Source organism: Convolutriloba macropyga, chromosome 1 (assembly GCF_964194025.1).
Source record: "Convolutriloba macropyga chromosome 1, txConMacr16.3, whole genome shotgun sequence".
In the NCBI taxonomy this organism is placed as follows: Eukaryota; Metazoa; Xenacoelomorpha; order Acoela; family Convolutidae; genus Convolutriloba; species Convolutriloba macropyga.
This window is the reverse complement of record NC_134468.1, coordinates 41,075,514-41,087,566: the sequence shown is the minus strand read 5'-3', so window position 1 is coordinate 41,087,566 and position 12,053 is coordinate 41,075,514. Positions and strand designations below refer to the sequence as shown.

The following is a 12,053-nucleotide window of genomic DNA, read 5'->3' as shown; positions in this document are numbered from 1 at the left end:
GCCTGGCAAAGTAGGACGTGTTTGCAATGCGGCATCAAAGTACAAAGAAGTATGCCTAAAGGGCAAGCTAATAGCCGGACCTGATCTACGGCATGGTTTCATAGTAAAGATTTTCAGATTTCATGAAAGACCAGTAGCCCTAACAGCAGATATCGAATCTATGTTTCTGCAAGTGCAAGTTCTTGAGCAGGATAAAAATTTGCTTGAGGTTTCTATGGTGCCCAAGAAGTTAAATGGTTCAAATATACGAATACCAGCGTCACGTGTTTGGAGCCAAGAGTTCTCCAACTTGCGGAAACTATCCTTTCAAACGAGTGGGACTCGATAACCAAGAAATGTACCAATTGCAGCAAACGCAATCCCAAACAACTTCTACATGGACGATTGCATCAAATCAGCAGAAACCCCTGAAGAGGCAATCGAATTCGTCAGTCAGTTGCTAAACCTTTTTTCACAAAATTGATTTGAACTGAAAAAGTGGATAAACAACAGCGATGAGGTTTCCGAAGCAATACCAGTCGACTTGAAATCAATCAACAACACGAAGCAAATCGAAGCAATGTTGAACCAAATACAGAGGGATCTTCAGTGCTTGGACTATAATGGACTGTTGCTGATGATCGTCTTCAAATGTATCGAGGTACGTACAAGGAAATTGAAGCCCCTATAACCCAGAGGAGTATTCTGTCACTGGTATCTTCTGTGTTCGACCCAATCGGACTGTTTGCTCCGTTCAGTGTTCACATGAGACGACGAAGAAAGGCATCTGGACTAAGAATGGACAACATTGGGAAAGCGGAGTGGAACCTGGTGAAGAAGCAGAATTTCTGAGATGGAAAGAACAACTTCCAGTCGTAGCTTAAACAAGCATCGATAAGAGAGGGATAAAACCGAACTTCAAGTGTAAGCGGACGCATCTGATGACACCATGTGTGCAATGGCCTATCTAAGATCCCAACCAAAGGAATACTCAGCAAACTTGGCATTTGTAATTTTAAAATGCAGAGTGGCACCAATGAGGCATTTTTCAATACCACGACTAGAATTGCAAGGGGCAGTCATTGGAGTACGTGTGGAGGAGCAGATAGTCATGGAGCACGAAATGAAGATACAATGTTACACTGTTTGGTCGGACTCAACAACAGTACTGCGGTGGATACACAGCTACCAACATAAACAACAAGTGTTTGTGGCCAATCAAGTGGCAGAGATTTTCGATAAAATTAATGTCTCACAGTGGAAACATGTGAGTGGTATCAACAACCCAGCGGACAGTGGCACGAGAGCAATCAACATTGAGGAACTCAGGAGGAGTGAGTGGCTCAGTGGGCCGGCCTGGTTAAAGCGACCAGAGTGAATGACCGGATCAAGTGAACCTAACTTTTGCATCAGATGAAGAGAACATACCCTCATCAGTCTTCATGACACAGGCTGAAGAAAATAAAGCTGTTATTCACTAGGCATGGTTCAGTAGTTTTAACAGACCAGTAAATACAGTGGCAAACGTACGGCGGGCATTCAGCAAATACAAACCAGCAACACTTGTAGTCAGCGTTGAAGAAAAAGAAAAAGCAAAAACAATCATCTTCAAGTTACTACAGTGAGAACAGTTTGGTGAGGAGATGAAATCTCTCAGAGTCGATAAGGAAATCCCAAAAAGCAGTAAATTTCTACAATTCTCACCTTTGCTAGATGAGGAAGGACTTATTCGTGCCAAGGGCAGAAGAGGTAAAAGTCATTTGGACTTCAAAGCAAAGCATTCAATATTGCTACATTGGGAACATCATGCAGTTGATATGTTCCTGCAAAACGAGCACGAGAACAACCAACATGAAGGCACAGAGCATGTCAGAAACATTGTTCAGCAGAAAATATGGATAATGGATCCTAGGTATACGAAACGCCTTACGATCGACCAGGAAGAAAATTGTAACCTTTCGAAAGGGCAGAGCACAAACGATAACTCCAGTATTGGCAGATCTGCCTGAAGAGCGGTTAGAGGCTTCAAAAGTCTTTACTAATGTTGGAGTTGACTACTTTGGCCCTTTCACTGTGAAGATTTTGCGGAGAAACTAAAAGCGATGGTGTTTTTTGTTCACATGTCTAACTGTGAGAGCGCTGCATATAGAAGTGGTACCCAAATTAGACACAAATAGTTGTCTCAATGCAATTATGCGATTTATTGCACGAAAAAGCGAACCCAGTACAGCGACAACGGGACAAACATCATCATCACCGACAACGGGACAAACATTCTTGGAGCTGGTCGAGAGTTTGCAGAGTGCGTTTCTGCATGGAACAAGGAAGGGATCGAGGAACTTCTAATTCAACAAGGCATCAGATGGAAGTTCAACCCACCCGCAGGACCCCACTTTGGAGGGGTATAGGAACGTTGTTCAGAAACTGCAAGAAAGCAATGTATGTAGTCATGGGGAACAGATCAGTCACAGAGATCGTTCTTTAAACTACGATATGTATTGTGGAGCGAACTTCGAATGCTAGATTGTTGACGCTCGTGAGTTCAGATTTTAATGACTTAGAAGCACTGACCCCCAATCACTACTTTCTAGGCAACATGAATTTTTGCTTACCATACCTACCGTGCGATGAAGATTTTGTAGATCATCGAAAACTCTTTTTTCGACAAACTCAGGTCTATGCAAATTCCATTTGGGACAGATTTCAAAAACAGTATCTGCCAACGTTGAACAACCGGCAAAATTGGCGATCTGCAGCGAACAAAAACCTTAAAAAAGGGGATCTCGTTTGGTTGATCAAAGACAGTGACAGGAGAGGATATTATAATTTGGGTCGAGTCACGGAGGCATCGAAGGGTCCCACGGAGTGATTCGATCAGCGAAAGTTCTTACGAAAAGTGGAGTTTACAAGAGACCAGCGGTGAAACTCGCTCCTGTGTTACCAAAAAGGAAAAATGTTGTCGTGATAGAAAACAGGGCCACCGATGTGAAGTTCGATCATTAATAGTTTCCTCAAACAATTGTTTTATTAGAACAAGTTTATGTCGACATATTTTGTTTCTAAATTAATACATTTTTAAACGTGTAAAAAGAGCCCCCAGTCTGCCTTACGTTCAATCTCATTTGAGCAGTAAAGTACTTTGTCTTGCTAACGTAAAACTTGTAATACATCTTATCATTGATTTGGTCCTGAAATTTTAAGTAACTGGAGAGAAAGAAAAACAAACAACCTTTGGTAGCTGAACATAAGGTTGACCAAAATTCCTCTTCTTTGACCAGACGAACGAATTGTAATCAGTTTATTTAAAGTAATAGGCGGTGAAAGATAGATTTGCAGTTCACAGATTTGAATTTTCAAAACCAAAAACCTAGATGCTACCTTCGTCTCTATGGCTTCGGCCCCAGTGACAAAGGAAGGACCTCTGTTTTGACCAACAATTCAAGTCCGCTTACGGCAAAAGACGGATTTTCCTCTGAGAATTGTGTTCTATTCTAAAAACCGAATGTACCCCCTAAATTCGTTTATAATCATAAGCAGTGAGCAAGCTATAGGGACACAAATTTTGGTTTTGAATAGCCCCAACTTGAATTATTGAGTTATTAGGCAAAACTCAGAAAATTATTTGATTTGTTAATTGGAACTTACTGATTGGTTCCAGCAATCGATTTTATTATTCAGCAAAGCTGAACGATTAGTTATTTGGATTAATAAAACAACGTTTAATGCGACGGTAGTTTACAGAATAGCGGATATAAAGTTACAAAAGCAAACTGCACAACTTAGTATCCCGACAGCTTGTAAACCGCTAATAACGAACTGGTCGGTATAGAACTTTCCCTGTCATTGTTAGGAAAGGAGCCGTTATATTCATGCATATTTTTTTGTGAAGATTTGATGGTCCATTTCGTTTTGGGATATCTGGCGCTGGAGGTTTACCTTATATAGAAACACAATCTGGCAAGATCTTAATAAAAAGTGTCCCAGAAAATTGATAAAAGTTATGTACATTTGCGTCAAAAATTGAGTGATCACGTAGTGTAGCATTGGGCTGCATTAGTGCGCATTGTGAGGCGTTCTGATGTTCAAAATTTAAGCTATCTGTTATGAAAAAAATGACCGAAATTGTCAGAAAACCTCAATCAGCATTCAACCGCGTTTATAATACTTGTTTGATTTCTTTTCTCAAATTGTGGTTGTTAACTGATGAAAGGAATACCACAAATTAATGGGGCAAGTGTCCACGAACAAATAGTACAAACCAATGTGGACCCGGAGTTTTTAAATTAAAAACAGATTAAAGACCCAAATTAAAGACCCGGAGTTTTCAAATTAGATAAACATTTTAAATTAAAAACAGAACCAAAATGACCAGATAACAAATTCAACTTTTACATCACTGTGAAAATATTACTTCCAACAGAACTATAACTTTCTGTAGCAGAGAAACCTTGGGAAAACGAAGGAGAGAACTAAAGAGGAAACTGTTCACTGTCAAATCAAGACCCAATAGTTACGGGCTGTTGTCACACAAGCGCTGTGAGCACGATTTCACAAGAACACACCCCGCCTAAACATAACATGAAGCTTATCTGCTACTTGAATGATTCTATGTTTTTTTCTGATACATCAGGAAAACTCTCAAATAATAAAATCTCTTGAATAGAGTTTCGAAAAACTCACCTTTTTTAAAGAACAAAAAATAATTAGCAACAATGAAGATTGATTTCATAATAACTAGCAGGCCCGCAAAAGTATAACAAGATCATTTGAAAAATAGAAGTTTTAAAATTCATTTTATTTCTACCACCTCGGGCTGGAACACATGCACCTCGTTCAACAGCCATAGGTATTACGTTACGTTACCGATGTGTTTGGTTTAGCATAATACCTCCAAATCCCAGCAATTTTGTGTTCAACTTTTTTCGGCTTTGCTGACCCTTACAAATAGGGAGCGCTAGGACTTGTACAGATAACGAAATTCTACGTGGTGTCGTAGCGTAACGCATGTAATACCTTAGGCTGCATTTTTAGGGAGCGTAAAAAGAGAAGAAACAAGATATGGAGGGAGAGACAGCAGAAAAAAGAAAAGACAGAAAGGAATGAAAAAAGAAAGAAACGAAAGGGCGAAACGAGACAGAAGACAAAGGAAATACAGAAAAAAGAAAAAGGGCAGCAAAACAGAACAGAAGAAAAAGAGAGAAAAGAAAGACAGAAAAGACAAAAGAAAGAGAAAAAAGACAGAAAAGTAAGGAAGAGAAAGAGAGAAAAGCAAGATAAAACGAGAGAAAAAATGACCAAAAAAAAACAAAATAGAGAGAAAAGATGGGTGGACGAAAGAGGAAAAAGTCAAAAAAGACAAATGAAACAAAGAAAGAAAAACAAACGAAAAGACGAGCAAGAGAGAAAGGAGGGAAAAGAAAAAAAGGACAGAACAGAAAGAGAAAAGAAAGACAAACAAAAGAGAGAAAATAAATCGAGAAACGAAAGACAGAAAAGAGACAAAAAGACAGAAAAGCAAGAAAAGAGAAAAGCAAGAAAGAAGTAAGAGAGAAAAACAGGAGAGAGAGAGAGAGAGAGAAAAGGCGAAAGGAGAGAAAGAAGAGAAAGAAGGAGCAGAAAGAAACAAATGAGAAAAGAAAGGAAAAAAGAACAGAAAGGAAAGAGTTAAAAGAAAGAGAGAAAAGAGACAGAATTGAAAGACAGGAAAGAGAAACGCAAGATAAAAGAAAAAGAAATCAAGAGGAATAGAAAGATAGAAAAAACACAGAAGAGTGGTAGAAAAAAGAAGAACAGAAAGGAAAAAGAAAAGAACGATAAAATAAAGAAACGACAGAGGAACGAAAGAGAAAACGAATGAAAACAAATAAAAGGCAGAAAAAAAACAGAAAAAAAGACAAAAGCAATAGAGAAAAGAGAAATGAAGTACAGAAAAGAAAAAGGAAAACGACAGAAAGCAAAAAAGAGAGAAGAAAACAGAAAGAACAGAGAAAAAAAGAGAACGAGAGAGACAGAAAAGAAAAACAAAAAACTAAAAGAGAAAGAAAATACTATCAGAAAGACATGAGAGAAAAGAAAAACTAAAGACAGAGAAAAGCAAGAGAAAAGAAAGACAGAAAAGTGAGCAAGACAATAAAGAGAGAAGCTAAATAGGAACAAAAGAGAGAAAGGATGAGAAAAAAGGCAGAAAACAACAGAAAAGAGAAAACAAAAAGAAAAGCAAAGAAAGAGAACAGTAAGACAGAAAACAAATAGAAAGGAAAAAGGAAAGAACGACAAGCTAAAGAGAGGAACGAAAAAGAGAAAAACCATTAAGAAACTAAAAGGAGAAAAGAAAGAATAAAAAAAGATAAAAGAAACGCAGACAAGTACAGAAAAAAAACAGAAAAAAAAGCAGAACGACAGAAAAGAGAGAAAGAGAGAAAAACAAAAGAAAAGGAGAGATAAAGAACGGAAAAAAGAAAGAGAAAAGAAAGTGAAAGGAAAGATAAAAAAAGCAGAAGAGACAGAGAAAAAGAAATATAACCAAAAACAAAACAAACGAAGGAGAAAATAAAAAGAAAAAGAAGGAGCAAAGAAAGAAAGAAACGGAAGAGAAAAGATCTTCCTTCGAAAGTAAAAAAAGAAAAAGACCGAACTCTTCACAGACTAACTTTTGAAAAAAAACTGGCAACAAAAGATTCAGTTAATTAAACTTCAGTTGTTCAAAACTTTTAATGAGACTGCGATCAAGCAAAACTGAAAACAAAAGAAGCAAAAGATTTTTTAAAAATTGGTCACGCAAACATTCAGCGCAAAAAGTTCCGGTTAAAAACACCCGCAGCTATCCATTCATTGACCTTTATTGCATAAATTACTTTTCGGTCACTGACTTTTTGACAATGACAGCTTTTCGTTCATAGGCAGCTTTTCCAAAAATGAACCATTTTCACATTCAGTATTCAGTCATTGACCTGTACGGCAGAGGTAACTTTTCGGTCATTTACTTTTTGGCAAGGTCAAGTTTTCAGTCATTGACCTTTTTCAAAATACATGCGAATCAAAACGCTTTGATGTATATTTAAGAGGCCTTAAAACATGTGACGATTAGGAGCTTAAACATGGTGGTATAGGTATTCGAATTATTTTTAATATGTAGATTGATAGAAGACAGATAGTGACAGGAGAAAGGCATGGAGCACAAAAAGTTGTGAAAAAAGGAGGGAATTGGAGAAAGTGGAAACGGATGCGACGTTAATGGACAAAAATCCCGATAAATACGCGGCTCATCTGTTTCTTAGCTCAACTCATTGCGCTTTTGCCTCTTAACTCACGGACCCCGGTTCGAATCCGACTGTTGCCAGTCGCTTTTTGCCGAAAAGCATGTTTAGGGGCCGTTAAAACATGTAAAGATTAGGAGCTTAAACATGGTGCCTTTTATGTCGACACTGAATTAATATATAGATAGTAATAAATTTGTTTTCAGTACTAAATACTCAAGCTTCGAATAACTAAACCAAATTAGAGTATAAAGCGTCGTACTGAACGAATGCTAGGAGGCAATTTGCCTGTTTCAGCACCGTTACAGAGCTATTCAAAAATAGATTATGTGTTCGAAATTCATTTAGTTACTTACACCATATAAGAGGAGACTCCTTGAATATTTCAGGAAAGACTCCTTGTGAGCTTTGGGTTGGCAAGCTTATATAAGCTCGTTGTCCAGCCTTTTCGCAACAATTGCAATAGTTGCATCTGGTGGTGCGCATATTTTAACTATTTTTGAGCAATTGCTGATTTGTTATCGGAACATTAAGTTTCAAAAGTTGCATTTGCTCTATTTGAGGCTGTTTTGGCCTTCCATTGACACCAATCTCTTCTGACGTCATCGTTGTTCACGATGAAAAAGATATACGTTAACCGTGGACAATTGGTGGATAAACGTAGCCATTAATGTCTAGGATTTTGAGCATTTGATTTGCTTGGAACATTATTGCTCCAATTTAAGTCTCGATTGTTCTTTTGAGCCGGTATCGGAATAGTCGCAAAACTGCTAATTGTCTTGTTAATCTAGTATTAGTACTGCTAGGTACATTTCTTTAATTTAGCCCCAAATTGGTTCTCTTTATGTTGGTATGTGTTGTAACCATGGAAGTCAATGCTTATGTGGATAAGTATCACGGTGGGTGTCGACAATCTTGTCATGCTTGCTCAAAAAAGGCATCGTGGACAAAGAAGGATTATAATTCAAATATGAAGAAAATTAACTAAATTTGTTAACTGTCGCAAATATCCACACACTTAAAACCCTAATCTTAAAACATGATCGTGAATAACACTTATCTTCGAATAATTGTACGAACGTAACTGTTGCAATGTAATGTTGAAGTTTTTCTGTTGTCGTATTGATAATAGAACTAAATTGCACCTACGAAATTTCTGCCCGTCAAAATCAACCCATTACCCCCCATTGCCCCCTACTCTTACATCGTTTTACCCCCCCCCCCCCCCCATTACCACGCAACTCTTGCGTCATTTTACCCCCCAAAACAACCCCCTACGCTTACACCATTTACCATCCAAAATTCCCCTGATTAACACCTAATCTTACATCTTTTTTGGGGTAAAAATTCGACTCGGGAACAGGCGTCAGTTTTCTATGGCATGAGATGTAATGTCCCGGTTGTCTGTTGTACCCATCTTTGTAAAATAATTGTTGCTCATTGCAGTTTTTTTCGATTAAGTGCCATCGCTTTAATTTTCATTGATGAATCTATGACCAAAATTAGTTTACATCTGAAGCTACATTCAATGTGTCCGACAAGAAATTAACCTGGCACATGGTTGTATTACGACTCTTAAACGTGTAGCAGTGGAAGTACTGGATGTTACACCTCCAACCAATCAGAGACTGAGAAGACACTATTCTCTTATATAAAGCGCATGCTCCACTAACTCTAGTCAGTCTGTTAGTTTAGATACACCATGTGTATACTCTGGACTCCGGCGCTGTTTTGTATTACCACCGTATTAATAGAAGTTTATCTTCAGTGTTTTACAGAGTCGGTTAGTCTGAGAGATATAGGTAGGCCTACTTCGCGCGCAGAAATAAGTTGCCCTAGCTCTTTATACCTTAAGGCTGTAAAAGGAGCCCATCCTGGCCGATCTGCCTGAAATACACGTCTGTTGTTGGGTGTGTTAGGTGGTGAAGCAGATAAGGCTGAGTGACTCTTCAGCAGCAGCAGTGGAGGAGCAGAAGAAGGAATTCGAACTGATCAGGAGACTGCAGAGACACCCCCACATTGTGGAGGTATTTGGCAGCAACCACACTGACCTCAACTTCAACATTTACCAGGAGTGGATGCCAGGTTATTGCACATATACCCCATTTCCCTTTACACTTTAGCCCGGTCGAAATTTCACAAGGATGTAAACGCCTATTCGTTACAAAAGTATGCGGAGAAAAAGTGCAAAAGTTGAGAATGTGTGAATTGACCTTGGTTGCGCTCGCTCAACAACCTTGTGCCATTTAACCAAAGTTCAAATTTAAAAAATTTAAAGTTCATTTATACACTCAATCGTTGATACTCTCTTGGTCCTTCTGTTTTCGTGTGTTTGATCATCCGCTTATTGGGTGAGTCAAAAAGAAGGGTCTCTGAAGAGTTTTACCCTCTAATTGTGTGACAAATTTTTATTAAAGTGCTCTTCAGTGTAAAATATTGGCGAGAAATTATACTGTAACATTTTCTTCACTCTTCTTAGAGATATGATACAAAACTCGACTCTTGTTTACGATGTTGTATTAAGATTCTCGCAATGTCAACAGAAATATAGCTTTGTTCCCCTTTCTATTCTGAACTAATTGTCCCATTTTATTTAAAAAATATTAAGTGCTGCGTTATAGTTGCCTTTAAGATGTACGCCAGGGAAACTACAGTTCTGAGAAAAGATAATTGCTACTCATTTTCTTAAATGATTGTCGTCTATTGCTGCTCAATTCCGGTTATGGCGGACATCATAAAAAACCAAAATTGCTCTTTTTATAAGCCGCTACATTTGTAAATTCTGATAGAAATAATTGCAAATTCTGATAGAAATAATTGTCTACAATTGTGCATGAAATCATTTTAACTGAAAAGTTCTGTTTGTATTACAAAATGTTTTAAGGTGGCTCAGTTTCCAACCACGTGAAGCACTTTGGCCCATTCAACGCCACTTGTTTGAAGCGCCTCCTATCACAGTTAGCCTTAGCCCTAGAATTTCTTCACTCAAACAGAGTAGCCCACCGGGATATCAAAGGTGACAATTTGCTATTGGACTTGAGTGGGACGAATCTGAAGCTGTGTGACTTTGGGACTGCTTCATTGATATCTCAAAGTGGAACTGATCCGTTACAGTTTGTGAATGAACTGGTTGGAACTGTTTGCTTCATGGCTCCAGAGGTACAAATAGTAGTAAATATAATTGATTACTTCAAATGTCCCGACATTTAATTATGAATAACTTCAATATTTTCGAAAATTCGATAATTCTACATACAGGCCTGCTACATTTATCGGTTTTATTTCTTTCCTCCTCTCCAAAAATGGTTGTTATAAACTTTCATTGGATCAGAAAATCTTTGACAATCAATTCAAAATTTAAATTGCAAGTTTCACAAGTTCAACATTTATAACTGGCTGGATGATTTTTTCCCAGAACTCTATCATTGTTCACCCGAAACTATGAATATCTTATTTGATAGCGTACGCTATAGTCGTATTAGGCTAGCGATTTTTTAATGTGCTACGACGTGACATCTCAATATAATATATTTGATAGGTTATCAGAGGTCAGCCGTATGGAAGATCATGTGACATTTGGTCATTCGGTTGTGTCATCATCCAGATGGCAGGTGGATCTCTGCCCTGGAGAGCATCGCAACACTCCAACAAGGCTGCCCTCATGTACCAGGTCATGCTCATAACCACACTTGCAATTTGATACTGTCCAAATTATATCTCATTATTCGGGCTGATGCTCTCTTAGCTGATATGATTTAGAAAAAAAGGCACCAATCACCAGTGATTCGGGAATTTTTACGGAGTAAGATCTTAAAAATCTTACAAAATTCTTGTAGGATACCTCTAAGAGATCCGATAAGACAATAGTCAGATCTTGCATGAAGAAAATTCTTATCACATCTTCAACGATAAAGGGTAGTTTTATCAGATATTATTAGCTAAAATGTCTTTTCTCAGAATTAAGAAGACTGATTTCTGTCATATCAGATCTTATACCATAAAACATTCTCTTAATCTTACGCAATAAAACTATTTTCTTATCTGATTTTTACTATCAGATGGGACTACTCGAAATATTAATATAAACAATGTAAATTGTGATTCATTGTAACATTTAAAAATTGGTGTGTTATCAGAAAGCTGAGAGGTTTCCTTAAATAACAGAGGAAGCCGGCCCTCAACCGTTTAACAACACTTTGTAGAACAAATATGAGCACATGGAGAGAATGAGTGTTTTAATTACAGTTATCATAATAAGATACAGAAAAATACATCAGAAATAAATTCATTGAATCAATTGGATTGTTTAGATTGCAATGTCCGACGTTCCTCCGCCGGAACTGGAAAGTGTGGAGGCATTTATGGATCCAGATAACATCCACCTGCGATCCCTAACAGAGCAGTGTCTTCAATTGGACCCTTCTGCCAGAATTAACGCCAAAAACTTGCTTAAACATGAATACTTTAATTGATCAAGTGCAATTATCGAGTGTCAAACAAAATTTGGACCCCTAATCTGGCTAAATAATGAGTAATATAGTTCAATACCAATAGTTAAATAGTTGTACAGTTAAAAAGTTTTTTTCTATTATTTTACTTCTTTGTTTTTTTCTTTTATTCCCGTAGTCGCGACTTTTTAATTCCCTTTGTGAAAAAGACTTTTAAAGTCAATGGAAACTGAGTTAGTCTAGGCTAGCTCTTTTCATAGACGGAAACAGGTAAAGCAAATTCTTTTGATGAACTTACAAAATTGGAGTCTGTTTCGTTTGCACAAACATGGTTCATGCAGGTCACAAAAGGACATCTACTTTGGTCAAC

General features: G+C 37.6%; 1 protein-coding gene across 1 annotated transcript in view; it reads left to right on the top strand.

The window, feature by feature from the left end:
• The window catches only part of LOC142339076 (uncharacterized), a 44,547-nt gene extending 32,701 nt beyond the window's left edge, over positions 1-11,846 (top strand). The window contains exons 13-16 of the mRNA XM_075388761.1: positions 9,155-9,320; positions 10,120-10,394; positions 10,774-10,905; positions 11,546-11,846. Coding sequence (XP_075244876.1) covers positions 9,155-9,320; positions 10,120-10,394; positions 10,774-10,905; positions 11,546-11,707 — 735 coding nt within the window. The 3' untranslated portion in view covers positions 11,708-11,846. The remainder of the gene's footprint in view (positions 1-9,154; positions 9,321-10,119; positions 10,395-10,773; positions 10,906-11,545) is intronic.
• The last annotated feature ends 207 nt before the right edge of the window (positions 11,847-12,053 follow it).